The following is a 17,422-nucleotide window of genomic DNA, read 5'->3' on the forward strand; positions in this document are numbered from 1 at the left end:
TACGAGTTGAAAATCTATAGCACTGTCTCACCAAAGCTGCCTTCACTTACACTCCTACTTACACCTTGGCTCAGTCCGCCTAGGCCTACGCTATCACCCGGTTGCCAAACACTTTAACTCCTCATCCCATTCCCATACTGACATTTATGTCCTGGGTCTCCTCCACTGTCAGAGAGAGGCCAAACACAAATTGGAGGAACAGCACCTCATATTTCGATTAGGTGGCTGACAACCCAGCGGTATGAATATTGATTTCTCTAACTTCAAGTGATCCTTGCTTTCCCTCTCTCCCCGTCCTTCCCCCACCCTAGTTCTCTGACTAGATTCACTGTCCTCCTAATTAACTTTACTGTTTTTATGTCTCGTTATCACCTTTCTCTCTATCAACAATGAACCATTCTACATATCCTTGATTAGCGTCTGCTTTGATCTGTTATTTTCACACCTTACCCTTCCATGTCTCTAGTTTCCCTCTCCCCTGACTCCCAGTCTGAAGAAGGATCTCGACCCGAAATGTCACCCATTCCTTCTGTCCAGAGATGCTGCCTGACCCATTGAATTACTCCAGCATTTTGCGTATATCTTCTTTTAACATACATTTAGATAGGGATATATTTTTCTGTGGCATGCATACGAAGGGGGCTGTTGAGCACTGTTTAAAATTAAGTCGAAAGCAGCACAGAAACTCCTCCTTACTTACAATTAACAAATGTATTACCTTAGCATTTTGATATCTGTGATGTCTGAATCAGAATTGTGTTCTTTTCCTGGAATTAAGAGTTGATATATCTGGAGATTGTTCCTGAATAGTTCTTCAAGTTTGTAAACTTTATGCTCCAAATGATTTTCATTAAATCTGTCAGTCTAAGATAGAAAATAATTACTTGGATAAAATACTGCATGAGATCAATAAGTGTCTAGAATGCAGACATCTTGTTTAAACTTGAATGACAAATGTTTTATCACACTTGTCCTGTGACGTGATTCATTTTAAACTTATAACCTGCCAAATGGACAGTAGACATTCTGTTCCCCAATTTTCTATATTTATTGCTTTTACCAAATACATGTGTCCAACACTCCTCAGAGAGTAAAATTGACATAACAGGACAAATATTTCCTTGAACTAATCAGATTATCTATATACTAAAACTCTTGTTTGTTTATTTGTTTGTGAACTACAGCCAAAGCGGCACACGATAGCGCAACAATTTTAGGCCCACCTTACTCACCGTCGTCCCTTTGGTGCTAATGGAAGAAGTTTCATTGAAATTGGTGTTATATTTTTTAAGTTATTCACATTTTAAAGTTTAAATCCATCTCCTAGGGAGGGAGGGGGGAGGGAGGGAGGGAGGGGGGTGGAGGGATGGGGGAGGGAAGATAAGGGGGGGGGTTGAGGGAGATGGAGTGGGGGGGAGAGGGGGGAGGAGGTGAGGGGGAGGAGAGGGTGCTGCACCAATGCAGGAGAGGTTTAGGCCCAACGGGTCCACTTGGTCTAGTTTTATATAAACTTAATGCTGAGCAATGATTGAAGTTAACCATAAGAAATTTAAACCAATATCAATGGAGGTCTCAAAATCTTACAGTAAATACAAAGCATCGGTCTATTCAAGTTACCTCTTGGTTGTAGTAATAACCAGGGGCTAATTGATAATGTGGCTTTTCTGCGAGAGAGTAGTGAAGACTGTTTGACAGTGCATTCAGTCGGAACAACAATTCATCCATCAAGTTTTCAAATTCATCCAGGTAAAAGTTCTGAGGAAGAAGAAAAATGTGTAAAAATATATTCTGGTGCATTGTTACTTCTACTTTTAGGTTATTTACCTGTAATTCAAGGCTACACACACATATTTTAATTAAAAATCTGCTTCCAAGTTTTCAAATTCTTGCGCAAACTATTTCATTAATATCTTCAAACACCACTTCTTAACAGTGCATCCTTAATTCAAACTAATTTGGTTTATAGTGACCATTTTTCTGCTACGTTACCTTTCCCACCTCCATGGGAGTGGTGGTGGAGGCAGTTGTGATAGTCGTGTTTAAGAGACATTAGATATGCAGGGAGTAGAAGGATATGGATTATATGCATAATTTTCCTACATTTTTCAAAGCCTTTTAAGGTTGATTCTTCTCTCAGCTTCAAAGAGCAGTACTTCAGTCACCTTTTCAAAATTACTGTATCTGCTTGGAGTTTCATGCTGTGATTTGGCTGAGACATACGACTCAGCAGATGGTTGCTAATGGATACAAATCTGCATCCTACCATTATCATATCATCATATATCTACAGCCGGAAACAGGCCTTTTCGGCCCTCCAAGTCCGTGCCGCCCAGTGATCCCCGTACATTAACACTATCCTACACCCACTAGGGACAATTTTTACATTTACCCAGCCAGCCTGCACTGTTTCTCCAAATGATTTAGCCTAATGAACTAAATGTCATGCTGTTGCTCTAAACTATAATATTTTCTTCAATTAAACAACATATTCCAAACTAACTTACCTTAATTCATAAAGGAAACCCAACATTTTTTAATATAACCAATATATTTTTTTTAATGTGCTCTGCATTGTTTCATTGGGAACATGGTTTGAATCCATTTTACAATTAGATTCTTGCTTTAATGTATACAAAAAGGTACACACAAAAAGTTGGAGTAACTCAGCAGATCAGGCAGCAACTCTGGAGAAAAGGAACAGGTGATGTTTCATGTCGAGACCCTTCTTCAGACTGAGTCAGGGGAAAGTGTAATTAGAGATGTGGAAGGTAAATAGAACAAATGAATGAAAGACATGCAAAAAGCAATGATTATCAGGGAAAGGTAGAGCCCACATGGTCTGTGGTTGGCTGTGGGATAGGTGATAACGAGTTATACAGTGGAACAACAGGATGACAGTGTGCCTCGTGCGATGACCAGGGTGGGGGAGGGACAGAGAGAGAGGGGACGCAAGGGGTACTTCAAGTTAGAGAAATCAATATTGATACCACTGCCCAAGTAAGCTGCCCAAGCAAAATCTGAGGTGCTGTGCCTTCAATTTGCAGTTGGCCTCACTCAGACAATGGAGGAGGCCCAGGAAAACAAGGTCAGTATGGGAACCAGGAGAATTTATACAATATGCTTCTCAATCAAATTTTCAATTGATGCTGAACGAAACAGTAACAATCAAAGGATATTAATTTAATCTCATAAACTATAATTTAAAAAATCATTTCTTCGTTTCTCTCATTTCATTGAAAATATTTAACTGATGAGGGTGACGTATTTTCCCATTCTTCATTGTGTTGTTTTCACTGGAGCAAATAAATCACCATTTCCTTTTCCATTACTCAAGGGTGACCTCATGCATGCAAAATAAATTACCAAGAAATTGTTGAAATTCCTATTGAAAACACAGAACTATATGACAATCCAAAACCAATACTAATTCCTGAGAACTGTGCTTAACTGAACATAATATAAATATTTTATAACACAAGGATTACAAGGGAAGCTTTCACATGAATTCGGTTTCTACCAAGAAACAATTGCTGTCCTATTCATGTATCTGCATTTCCTCAATGGGAATGAGAACAAGTTCATAGAGTTGCTCTTCCACCAACGCACTCATTGAAATATGGTAACTCAGTATGATCAGAGACCCAAGATTTATGGCTGCAATTAAACCTCATGATTTGGAGAAGGCCCTTTTCATTGTTCACATTTTAAGAAGGTTGCCAGAATAATACAGCGCTGAAGAAGGGTCTCAACCCGAATCAACACCCAATCCTTCTCTCCAAAGATGCTGCCTGTCCCACTGAATTACTCCAGCTTTTTGTGTCTATCTTTAGTTTAGAGATACAGCAGTGAAACAGGCCCTTTCGGCCCACCGAGTCCCCACCGACCAGCGATCCCCGCACATTAACACTATCCTATACCCACCAGGGACAATTTTTACATTTACCAAGCCAATTAACCTACATACCTGTGTGTCTTTGGAGTGCGGGAGGAAACCGAAGATCCCAGAGAAAACCCATGCAGGTCACAGGGAGAACGTACAAACTCTGTACAGACAGCACCCATAGTTAGGATCGAACCCGGGTCTCCGGCGCTGCAGTTAGCTGTAAGGCAGCAGCTCTACCGCTGCGCCACCGTACTGCACTTTGATGCAGCTCCATTTTGATTTCCCATCAGAAAGGCCTCAGGGGCCTCTGGTACTTTCTTTTACAGAGACCCAAACAATTTCCCCTCAACTCACACTCTCCTCTGCCTGGGAAGCTTGTCCTCATCCTAAACAACTTCTCCTTTCTCTGACTCCTTTCACTTTCGTCAAGTCAAAAGTGTAGCCATGGGCACTAGCATGGGCCCAGCAATGCCTGTCTTTTTATTGGTTAAATTGAACTCTCCACGTTCTAAATGTACACTGGCATTGCCCTCTAACTCTTTGTCTGTTACATCAACAACTGTATTGGGGCTACCTCCTGGAACCATGCATAACTCGTTGATTTATTTAACTTAACCATTAATCCACTCTGCCCTCATATTCACGGATTATCTGACTCCTCCCTCCTATTTAGCCCCTCCCTCCTGATATTTGGGCACTAGGTACAGAGGGGGGAAGGTCGGGAGGGAGGGGTCATCCTGTCGGTTGGCTCCTGGGCCTGGCCAAGATGGCCATTCGCGGATCCAGGCAGCGGGTAGTCGACGGCTACACCGGGGTCGGCGGCCCGGCCTGCCCCTTTTCCGGGCCTACGTCCGTGCCCGCGTGTCCCTGGAGAGGGACCATGCAGTGTCCACAGGAACTTTGGAGGCCTTCCGTGAACGCTGGTCGCCGCGGGAGGTCGAGTGTAATATTGATGAGGATGACATTAATTAAAAATTGTTGACTATTGTTTTGTAAACAGCCACAAACGCAGTTTTTATTGTGTTACTTTTTTGGTATGTTTTTGTTTACTGAATAAAAGTATTTGGATTGAAAAAAACATTTAAAAAAACACCTTTCTGTGCAGAGCACTCCGTTGCTTCTTGGTTCAGTCATCTTTTCCCACCCAACCTACTTCCCCCACATGCACGTTCTCCTGCAACTACAGGAGATGCAACACCTGTCTCAACACTTCCTCTCTCATTTATATCTAGGGAATCTTCCAGACCAGACTAAGATTCACACGCACCTTCTCCAACATTGTCAATTGCATTTATTGCTCATGATGTAGCCTTGTTTATGTTGGTGAGACTACATGTAGAAGAGGCGACCGTTTCGCCAAACACTTGCAATCTGTCTGCCAAGGCCTGCTGGAGCTCCTTGGAAGGAAATTTAAACTTTCCTTCCCATTCCCATACCAACCTTACTGTCCTTGGCCTCCCCCATTGCCAGAGTGAGGCCGCATGCAAACCAGAAGAACGACACCTCATATTTTGCTTGGAAAGCTTACAACCCAAAGGTATGAACATTCAGTTTTTCAATTTCAAATTATGCCCTCTCTACACCCTTCTCCTGCCCACCCCCTAACTGCAGTACGCCCCTGTTTCTCCCACCATGTCAGTCTCCCTGCTCCTTCACCCCCCCCCCCCCCCACACCACCCTCTGTATGCTCATCTCCCATCCCCGGAGTCAAATGTTTACTTTTACCCATTCTTTCATTCCTTTCTGTCCCCTTCCACATGTATTCCTCATTCTGACTCTAAATTTCATTCCTTCTTTCCTTATCTGACACTTTTTCATCTCCTTTCCATCTCTCCCTTTTGTCACTATCTCCACCCATTTGCCACTCAAACCCTGCATCTCCCCTCACCTGCATCCACCTATTGCTTGCCGGGCTTTGCACATCCCACCTCTCTTTTCCAGTTTTCTACCCCCTACTCCATCAGTAGTCCTAACGTTTAGAGCCACCAGTAGGTAATCCTCTCCCTATTTTTGTTACTTCCTCTCACTCCATGGCCCTCCCTAATTTCCGCTTTCTCCATCCCTCTGTTTAGTCACATCTTCAGCCTCGGACTCTGGTGATGATGTTTTATCGGCACGTCATCTCTTTTTGATTATTCCTCTGAAGCATCATATGAAAGGCGCAATATAAATGCATGTTGACTTTACATTTTATCCACCCTCATGTAGGAAGTCGATATGGTGGGAAATAAGTGTTCAAGAAAAAAGCCCTTAATTTAGAGTCCAATTTCATCCCACTGTGTAAGATAATACTGTCTAGCTTTGATTTCCCCGTTTCAAGTTGAAATTAGTTTTTGCTTCTCAAGGCAGCGGCTTTTAAGGAACTTTCCCCTTTTCATAAGTCGTCTGGCACTTGTACCATCCCAAGCTAAAAGGGTCGATGGCCTTCTGCCAACCCTTTTGTCAATGCTACTTTGTTCCGCTTCTATTCTAAAGATATGGGATTACGAGTGATCAGATAAATGCTACCACTGTAGGCTAGAGCAAGCCCGAGCATCAAACCCCAACATCAGAGTGATACCATGAAAATATCTTAATATAATATGCACAGTTATTACATTTCCTCGCGTTGAAACATAATCTGCCTCTATGTGTCTGTTCCTTCCAGTGAAAGTCAAAATCTTCTCCCGAGCATAATCAGCAACTTCAGTGAACGTCACCAAGTGCTTGCTCCGTGATGACTTCTTTGCTTCTTCTGCCATAGAGATAAGAACCCCTATAAACTGAAAGAGAAAAAAAGGATATTAAAATAAATCTCCAGACAAACAATCATCTTCAGACAGCAGACCTCGTGCACTGTTCTTTATGGGTCAGTAGTTTAAAAAGATTGGGCTAACCCAAATTGTGTTGTGAAGGAAATTGACAAGCTCAGGTTTGGAGGTGGCCATGGAAATATTACAATGGAATCTTGACTTGGACTCATTGTTTCTGAGTGGTGGAGAGAGGTGTTCAATCACAATACGGGAACATCCTAGATCTACGTGTCTGGATGAACTTGAAACTGTGTTCACAATGTCTGGGAACAGTGGGAGTGGCTGAGATCAGGAAACCAGAATGAGGTGTTAGGACCAGTGGACAATGTCCCGGGATTTAAGAATGGTTAGGAAGGGAAATCTGAGTCAGGTGACCCTATGATTTTTACAGGCGTTGAAATATCAGGGCTTATTGGGATCATGCAGCATTGAGTAGAACAATGTCTGATGTACTTTGAATGAGGGGAATCCAATGAAACCCAAATTGCCATCTATATACAAAAACTCTTGTTTGTTCGCTTGTTCCTGAACAACAGCCAAAACGGTATACGATAGTGCAACAATTTTATGCCCATCTTACTCACCGTCGTCCCGTGGTCCGATGGAAGAAATTTCATTGAAATCGGTGTAATATTTTTAAAGTTATTCACATTTAAAAGTTTTTAAAAACGCGCATGCGCAGTTGATCTGGTGCTTATGTAGGATGGCCGCCGCATCCGCGCGTGCACAGAACAAACACATCCGCGCCTACGCAGTTGGGGCCCGTTGAGCAGGGCTAGGCCGCCTGTCTCTTGGGGCGGAAGAGCCAGGCCTGTTTCCGTAGGAAGCAGCTGGAGCCTGGGCCTGGACGTGACCAGGTAACCGCGAGCCTGTGGTGGGCCAAGGGGAAAAGTGGCAGCAGCAGCAGCGGTGGTGAGGTCGGGCATTGGGGGAGGGGGAGTGGGAAGGAGCAGGGGGGGGGGAGGGGGAGAGGGGGGGGGAGGGGGAGGGGGAGGAGGGGAGGGTAGAGCAGAGAGGGGAGGAGAGGGTGCTGCACCAATGCAGGAGTGGTTTGGGCCCAACGGGTCCACTTGGTCTAATTGTTTCTAAACGTTTTCAGTGCTTTTCTATGAATAATGCTGGCTGTTCTTGGAGCCTTTTGGTTTCAAAAACATCTCACCCTCTCTCTGCCCCATATCTTATTATAATTTCCTTTTGCAAGATAAAATGAACATGTTCAATTCGTTCAATACAGGGGCACAGGAGATTGCAGTTGGTGAAATCTGCAGCAACAAACAAATTGTTGGTGGAACTCATGGGGCCAGGCAGCATTTGTGGAGGGAAATAGGTAGTCAATATTTCAAATCAAAAACCTTCATCTGGACCAAATGACCCAAGGGGAGATAACCAATGTAAAGAAGAGAAGTGAGGTTCAGGAGCTGGCAAATGACAGGTGGATCCAGGTGTGGATGGGGTGAAGGTCAGATGGAGTCATGTGGGAAAAGGAAGAGTGGAGATAGCAACAGGGACTGGTAGGAGATAAGTGGAGACAACAAAGCACTGTAGGTTGTGCAACCTGACAAGAAAGGAAGAGTGGAACCAAATGAGGGAGGAATGGTGGGCTGAATGGCAGGTATCTTGCATTATTACTTACTGTTGTCTTACTGTCGGATAGGTGGGAAAGGGGAATGAAACTGGGTGATGTGGGGCTAGAAGGAAGGTGCTGAAAAGGAGCACCTGGATAGAATGTTGAGGGAGTCCAGAACCAGGGGCCACAGTCTTAGAATAAAGGGGAAGCCATTTAAAACTGAGGTGAGAAGGAACTTTTTCACTCAGAGAGTTGTGAATTTGTGGAATTCTCTGCCACAGAGGGCAGTGGAGGCCAAATCACTGGATGAATTTAAGAGAGAGTTAGATAGAGCTCTGGGGACTAGTGGAATCAAGGGATATGGGGAGAAGTTGGGCACAGGTTACTGATTGTGGATGATCAGCCATGATCACAATGAATGGAGGTGCTGGATCGAAGGGCCGATTGACCTCCTCCTGCACCTATTTTTCTATGAGAATGAGAGAGAAAAAGGGACAAAGTTTCTCATACAATGAGCTTGAGGTATTGCCTGTTTACCCACACTTTGATGGATTGCTCCTTGTTTGGGAATATGACTACTGTTTGTTAGATAATATAATTGTACCAAATTGTCTTTTTAAATGTAAAAGTACAAACAGACTTTAAAACACAGATTTTTTTTAAATTCAAGAACTGTCAAATAAATTCTCAAAGACGAAAATAACAATGAAATATAGCAAAATACTCACCAATCCAGCCCATAGGACGGTCATAACAAAGGAGAATGCTCCATAATAGACTGCAATGGATAGCCGGTTTAACTTGTATAGCGTTGAAAGTGTTCTCATTTCACTATTCCCCATAAAGTACATTAGCAATGTCTGAAAAGCTCTCACTACAGTACTGAATGAATAGGATTCTGACAGGAATAGCAAATTCCCAAGGCAGGAGTAAGCTATGATGATTATAATCCCACAGAACTGCAAACAGAAAGAAGCACAAAAATAATATGTCAGAGTAGGTTCATGAATGCATTTGCCAAGTTTAGAAAACACATTTTAAATATACGTAAGCTGCAATCCAAATGATCCCACTAAATTTTGTTGCAACCAAATGTTACTATGAATACTGCCCACCAAGGAATTGCTATCACATTAAGTAATGCTGCTGAGTTAATATGAACGAAAGTGAAAACATTGAACAACTGGTTAAATGAATCCCATAAAATGGATATCCTGGCAATATCTGGCAAAGAACATCCTTTGTAATACCTGTTTCCTGTGAACAGGATGCTGTTGCAGTCGGACAGCACTCAATTACAAATCGGGAACAATCTCTTTTGCCAGAATTATGATATCTGAAAACATTTCAAAGGAAACTCGAGAAAAAAAACCAGGAGCTGATACATTAAAAATAATACTGCAACAAAATCCATGCAGCAGTGCTTTGTGCCATGGTAGTGACAAATAAAGAAAAGAAAACAAAAGTAAAAGAAGTATCAACTTTATTTAAATACACTGTGAAATAAAAATAATAGTTTCAAAAACAATGAGTGATGGAAACAAATTTGTATTTTGTTCTTTTAGCGTTTAATATAGCTTCCAACTCCTGCAATTGTCTTTAGCTTTTAAAAAAAGTCTGCAGCATTTGATGATGAAAATGTTCATGTGGCTGAATCATTGGTCACTTGGCAGTGAGTCAGACACTTCTAGTCCTGGCTGCACTCAAGGAAAACCAATATTCCCAACGGAACTTCAGCTAAGTGCGAGAAAACATATTTACAACAACTGCAAATATATAATGCAGGATTTCAACCATCACTATTCGCAGCACAAAAAACATTTACTTTGCAAGATTTGCCTAATTCAGACATTAGTATGAATTTATTTTTTCTGTCACAAACCTTCCACAAATCTCAAAGGCCTCTGCACATGTTTTATTTTCTCAACTGAACAGTGGCAAGGTGGCTCTACATTGTGACCCTCTCCCATGGAACCTTTGTGGTGGCCACACTAAACATCAGTTCATTCCACAGAATGTAGAAGTACACCTCAATATGTGATCATCTGTGATCTTTGATTGTGGAAGATCAGTAGATTTCAAACAAACTAAAGTTCAATTTTCATCAAGTCAATAATTTTCTAAAATATTTATTGTTTATCTTAGTAGCTGTCCTTGGGAACAGCTCATGGACCACAAAGTCATGTTTTATGCACTTAATGGGATGAACCTTAACAGAGCCTTCCTTGGCCTTCCAAGCAAACTCACTTTCCAGTGACACAGTGGTAGAACTGCCTCACAGCGCCAGAGGCCCGGGTTTGATCCTGACCTCAGGTGTTATCTGTGCAGACTTTGTACATTCTCCCTGTGACCGCGTGGGTTTTCTCCTGGTGCTCCGGTTTCCTCGCACATTTTAAAGATGTGCAGGTTTGTAGGTTGATTAGCTGCTGTAAATTGGCCCTCGTGTGTAGAATTCGAAAATTGGATAACATGATTAAAGATCGGTGTGGACTCGGTGGAACAAAGGGCCCGTTTTCACGCTGTATCTCTAAACTAAACTGAACTAATCCAGATGTTTTTATTTGCACCACAGCAGCTGTGAGAATTCAACAGGTCGGCAGAGGAGCGGCAGTTGAAGGAGCGAGTGCAGGGATTGGCTGCAGAAAGGTAAACCTTGATGCGTTTTGTCACTGTTATTTTAGTGTGGGACATTTAAGAACCAGTCTGGGCCAGCCTGCAACACATACCTTCATGGCTGGCAGAGGAGCAGCAGTTCAAGGAGCGAGTGTGGGGATTGGCTGCAAAATCTAAATTAGTTAATTGGTAAGTCAGTTAATTGGTAAATTAGTTAATTGGTAAATTAGTTAATTGGTAAATTAGTTAATTGATCAGCAAATAAAAGTAGGCCTTGTGGAGTGAAATGCCTTGGGAGGTATAGTGTGAGTCTTTGGCGAGGAGGCCACACTTGAATCTGTTCTGCGTGTGTCTGATACTTTAAACTTGTGACATTGCAGTGCAAAAGGAGGCTATCGGCAGCAAAGAAGAGACTTAGGTTTCACTCAACTCCGAGTGTGTCTCATTCGTCATTTGTAATTTTGTCCACTGAAGTAATGGCAGGCAAGTTGTTACAGTGTGTTTTCTGCACGATGTGGGAAGTCAGGGATTCTGCTGGTGCTTCTGAGAACTACATCTGCAGAAACTGTGCCCAGGTGCAGCTCCTGAATGAATGTGCTAGGGAACTGGAGCAGCAGTTGCATGACCTCGGGACCATCCGGGAAAACGAGAGTTTCCTGGACAAGACACAGCAAGGTTGTTACATTGAGGAGACAGGAAGAGTGAAGGTGGGTGACAATGAGGAAGAGATGTAAACATGGAATGTAGGAGTCCCTGGTGGCTGTACCTATTGAAAACAGGTACACCCTCTTGGGCGCTGTTGGAACAGACGACTCAACAAGATTGAGTGGCAGCCAAGGCTGTGACTCAACAGGGAAGAGTGACGTCAGGCAGAGCTGTAGTGGTGGGGAACTCGATAGTCAAAGGTGCGGACAGGAGATTCTGCGGCAGCAGGCGAGACTCCAGGATGGGGCATCTTCAGATGCCTCCATCTTCTGGATTATGCCCAGAAATTCCTGTCGTTGCTATTCCACCATCATTCCTGCTAGGATCCTTTTCCAGTCGACCTTGGCCAGCTCCTCTCTCATGCCTTCATAGTCCCCTTTGTTCAATTGCAACACTGACACATGATTTAACCTTCTCCCTTTCAAATTGCAAATTAAAACTAATCGTATTATGTTCACTACCTCCAAGTGGTTCCTTTACCTTGAGTTCCCTTATTAAATCTGGTTAATTGGGCAACAGTAAATCCAGAATTGCCTTCTCTCAGGTAGGCTCCAGTACAAGCTGCTCTAAGAATCCATCTCGGAGGCACTCTACAAATTCCCTTTCTTGGGGTCCAGAACCAACATGATTTTCCCAGTTTACCTGCATATTGAAATCCCCCATAAGGGCATTACCTTTGTTACATGCCAGTTTTAGCTCCTGCTGCAACTTACACCCTACTATTTGGGGGCCCATAGATTCAATGTGATCGTAGCTAATAATCCAAAATGAGTACCCCATTCTGGCTTTTTCCCCATAATCCCTTGATTCCCTTCGCCCTAAGAGCTAAATCTAACTCTCTTGAAAACATCCAGTGAATTGGCCTCCAATGCCTTCTGTGGCAGAGAATTCCACAGATTCACAACTCTGGGTGAAAAACTTTTTCCTCATCTCAGTCCTAAATGGCCTACCCCTTATTCTTAAACTGTGACCCCTGATTCTGGACTTCCCCCAACATCTGGAACACTTTTCCTGCATCTGCAGTGTCCAATCCTCTAAGAATTTTAATGTTTCTATAAGATCCCCTCTCATCCTTCTAAATTCCAGCGAATACAAGCCCAGTCGACCCATTCTTTCATCGTATGTCAATCTCGCCATCCTGGGAATTAACCTGGTGAACCTACGCTGCACTCCCCCAATAGCAAAAATGTCCTTCCTAAAATTAGGAGACCAAAATTGCACACAATACTCCAGATGTGGTCTCACCAGGGCTCTGTGCAACTGCAGTAGGACCTCCTTGCTCCTAAACACAAAAACCCTCTCGCAATGAAGGCCAACATGCCATTAGCTTTCTTCACTGCCTGCTGTACCTGCATGCTTACTTTCAGTGACTGATATACAAGCATACCCAGGACTCGTTACACTTCCCCTTCTCCTAATCTGATACCATTCAGATAATAATCTGCTGCCTTGTTCTTCCCACCAAAGTGGATGGTATCAGATAATAATCTACCTTCTTGTTCTTACTGCCAAAGTGGATAACCTCACTTTTATCCACATTATACTGCATCTGCCATGCTTCTGCCCACTCACCCAACCTATCCAAGTCACCCTGCAGCCTCATAGCATCCTCATCGCAAGTCACACTGCCACCCAGCTTTGTGTCATCCGCAAATTAGAGATGTTACATTTAATTCCCTTGTCTAAATTGTTAATATATATTGTAAACAACTGGGGTCCCAGCACCGAGCCTTGCAGCACCCCACTAGTCATTGCCTGCCATTCTGAAAAGGACCCGTTAATTTGTACTCTTTGCTTCCAGTCTGCCAACCAACTCTCTAGTTTAAGAAACAGTTAGACAGGTATGGAGGGATATGGATCAAGCCCGGGCAGCTGGAACTAGTGTAGCTGGGACATTGTTGGCTGGTGTGGGCAAGTTAGGCCGAAGGGCCTGTTTCCACACTCTATGACTCTAATGGCATGAGCTGAGACTAAAGCTTTGCATGAAGAGGCAACCAGTGAATGCCCTTATTCCGCATGAAACAAAATTGATGGAATATTCAAAGAGAGAATATACAGGTGGTCAGAGGAAAAGAATCAGGGATGTTCTCAGAACCTCCCTGAGAAAGTGCTCCAGACTCAATAACTCATGGAAACATTGGCCTGTGTCCACTCAAAACAGCGGAGTATTTGGGATGCCATTGAGAACCTTGGGTCTATTCATCAAGAGCATTAGCTCAATTTAAATTGCATAAGGAATTGGCTATCCCACAAAATACCCACCCATCTGCCCTGTCACACCACCTACCTACCTGTGACAGAGTATGAGCACTGTCATACCTACAGTCTATGAGCATTGGTCTGATCAGCCACCTCAGAACCCACAGAGGTGGAGGAGAAGCAATACATCTTTGATTCAGAGGAACTGCTTAAGATGGAAGCCGCAAGGACAGATCTATGGTTTAGAAATAGAAATAGAAAGTAGTAATGAAGCCAGGAGACTCAAAAGAAATCAAGGGAAATAGGGATGGTGACTGGAGGAGAGTTTTGGTTCCATGCAACTTGAATCAAGTTTTGGCAAAATAAGATTGCTACCTACCACTGGTACGACCAGACCGGAATAGGACAGCCGCAGCATTGTTACACAGGGCGCCATAATCTTGTTGACACGTAATAAATGGATGCTTTTTATTAGAAGCAGGAACACAAGCAAACCATGAAGAAAACGTTTCACCTGAGAATAAAATAAACATTTTGGTTTTTATTTAAACCCTGCATCTTTCTCACACATAGCATTGACAACCTAACCAATGTCATTCTTGGGATAGAATGAATGGGAACTGTTGTCAGCTGCAGGACCCAAGCTCTGGGCTGTGCAGTGATGGAGTTGCTGCCTTAAGGCACTGGAGACCTGTGTTCAATCCTGACTATGGGTGTTGTCTGTATAGAGTTTGTACATTCTCCCTGTGACTGACTGTATGGGGTTTCTCCAGGTGCTCTGGTTTCCTCCAACACTTAAAAGACATGCAGGTTTGTAGGTTAATTAGGCTTTGGTAAAATTGTGAATTGTCCCTAGTGAGTGTGGATCCACAGTCATCTACTGTGAGAGTTCAGTGGATAGCTAATTTCAGATTGAGAAGACAAGGTGAAAAAATGTTGGAAAATAGACACGAAAAATGGTGTCAACTAGAATCAGTTTAGGGGACATTTTCCACTAAATGTAAGGAGCATAGTGAATATGGTAAAGTGTAGTCAACTATGTAAGTGTGTAATATTATAGGTGTTACAGAACCATGGTATTAAGTGTGAGGTTAGGAGTGGGGAGCAGATGCAGAGGTGCTCCACAATTGTGTTTTAACTTTCAAAATCTTGCACATTGCTGCAAAAAAAAGTAAAGTTAGCAAAGTGCATCCAAATCAAAGAAGACATTTCATTTTGGCTTCCTTTCCCTTCACATACCCCATTTCCTCCTCCCTGTTCCTCACCTTTATCCATGAAGAAATGAAGCTCATATCCACAAATGTTTTGAAATATCCACTGTGAAGATGGTCAATGATATCCACAGCCAAAACGAAGTAAAACACATAGTACGCATAATAAAAAATACTGATTACGACAAGTCCAACCTGGAGAAGAACAGGACACAAACTGGTGAACAGTGCTCCTCACCTTCAGAAGGAATTTTTAAAAGATTCAAATTTATCCTTTTAAATTTTATTATGCTTCAGTCTAGCTGGATGAAAGAATTCAACCAATAAAACTAGCAAAAACTGATAATCTCCAAAACTATTTCAAAAAGTTAAGGTTATAGAAACGGCATTCAATATCAAATTAGCCAAGTAGTTTTAATAACTATTCACAATTGGACTTGGCTATTATGGTTTAAATTGCAGGTGTATTGAATATTACTTAACTTGTGTAGACAAGCCTTCCTCTAATTTCACTGGATCTTTATCATTTCAGGATATCCCATTAAGATTTATGGTCAATTAAGCACTTTGGAAGCATACACAGGACATAAAACTGGCAGAAATGACTTGTCATGACTTTAGTTTCCTTCCATTCTCCCACCCCCAATCTCAGCTCCCCAAAAATAAACAGTTACTTCTCAGCTTCTTTAAATTTGTTGTGAATATTTCTTGACTTGTTCACCGACAAAGTAAAAACAAAAGACTTTATTTGAATTAAAACACAATAATTAATTGCAATGAGATTCTGACCTCCAGCCAGTTCCATGGCTCTCTCCAGTAACTCAGAACACCTCGCTGAGTCATCCTGCACACCTGGAAATATAGGTGAAGCAGGATAAGGACCAGGAACAAAAGCTGAAAAGCACAATAAAAGTAGAATGTAAAATACCGCTGCACATTTAATTGAATGTACAAAAGGTATTGCAATTAAACCTATGGAACCTAGCTTTAAAATTCTTAAGTACAGCTGATTTATTTTTTGACTCACCTGCATTATAGAAATCAAAGCAGGTTTTGTAAGTGAATAATTTGATGTCTGTTAGTTGCAATAAAATGAAGTTTTAAGCCATTTTACTGCAGCATTTGTACATTATGCCCTGAAGTGAAAGTTGTTAGTTTGTGACCTGCATTTACACCAATACATTAAAGCTCTAACTTGCCCTGCTGGGTGTTCAGTGTGAGATGGCATAGTCATGTATCCTCGGTGATATTTTCAATTTAAACTATCAAACTAATGACATTTTAGAATTCTGGCGGCACAAACACTCGCATCTTGAAATAACATTGTGCAGATGCAAACATGGATATAATTACCCACATCACACAAAATCCTTTAGATAATTGAAACTGTTGTGCATTTATGAGAGTTGTGACATTGTCATGCTGCATAAAGAGCTGATTCTGTTTCTTGAAATGATTTCAATCAAATTTAGATTAACATGTTGGACATTCAACCCAACTCCAAGTTGTCCTCTTTCTACAGTACAGAACAACTAAGTTCATAAATCATAAGGGCAGAATTAGGCAATTTGGCCCATCAAGTCTACTCCACCATTCAACCATGGCGGATCATGATTGGGATCTAATTCTGGTTTAGGTTTTGATTATTGTTGTCATGTGTACTACGGTACAGTAAAAAGCTTTGTTTTGCATGCTATCGAAACAGATCAGATATACTATAAATACAATCAAGTCAAACTCAATTACACAGAGCAAATGAGAAGATACAGAGTGCAGAAAATAGTTCTCAAAATAGTAATACGTCAGTTCCTTAGACAAATTCCAATGTCTATATTAGGGTAGAAGTGAATCGGACAGTACCCTGGCTTATTGAAGGACTGTTCAGTAGCCTGATAAGAGAAGGGAAGAAGCTGTTCCTGAGTCTGGTGGTGCACGCTTCCATACAGTCTGCCGGGTGGGAGCAGGGAGAAGAAGGAATGGGACGAATCTTTGATAATGTTGATTGCTTTTCCTTGAAGTCACAGATGTTAGATTGAATCTAAAGTGTTACAGCCTGGAAAAGATGTCAGCCTACTAATTCCAATACAATGGAGATACAAGGAACTGCAGATGCTGGCTGCTGGTATACATTGTTCCTCTCCTAAACAGGCTGTTTAAATCCATTCTCACCCCTTCCGAATGAGCAGCCCTTCACTCACTCAGTAACAATCCCAATGTTGTTATCAAACCCACTGATGGTGGGTCGTTGTAGTCTGGGTTGAGATGCATTATTTTATCTGTCTCTGATACAGGTTATGCTTGAGATTTAAATGGCTTTTAATTGTATGCTAAAGGAGGCCAAAAAAAACAACTTCAAAAAGTAGACATGGTGTTGTAAAACTGAAAAGGTACATTCCTTGGCCATTAATGAATTCTTTGTTTGTATTTTGTTTGGCTAGTGTTTGCCAGTTTC

The 17,422-nt window shown here is 42.1% G+C and overlaps 1 protein-coding gene across 1 annotated transcript in view; it reads right to left on the minus strand.

Moving 5' to 3' along the window:
- The window catches only part of pkd1l1 (polycystin 1 like 1, transient receptor potential channel interacting), a 98,413-nt gene that overhangs the window by 3,805 nt on the left and 77,186 nt on the right, over positions 1-17,422 (minus strand). The window contains exons 43-49 of the mRNA XM_078422438.1: positions 15,760-15,864; positions 15,025-15,165; positions 14,139-14,273; positions 8,971-9,201; positions 6,481-6,645; positions 1,618-1,755; positions 719-864 (exon numbers count right to left, since the gene is read on the minus strand). Coding sequence (XP_078278564.1) covers positions 719-864; positions 1,618-1,755; positions 6,481-6,645; positions 8,971-9,201; positions 14,139-14,273; positions 15,025-15,165; positions 15,760-15,864 — 1,061 coding nt within the window. The remainder of the gene's footprint in view (positions 1-718; positions 865-1,617; positions 1,756-6,480; positions 6,646-8,970; positions 9,202-14,138; positions 14,274-15,024; positions 15,166-15,759; positions 15,865-17,422) is intronic.

This window comes from Rhinoraja longicauda, chromosome 2, assembly GCF_053455715.1.
Source record: "Rhinoraja longicauda isolate Sanriku21f chromosome 2, sRhiLon1.1, whole genome shotgun sequence".
Taxonomy (NCBI): domain Eukaryota; kingdom Metazoa; phylum Chordata; class Chondrichthyes; order Rajiformes; family Arhynchobatidae; genus Rhinoraja; species Rhinoraja longicauda.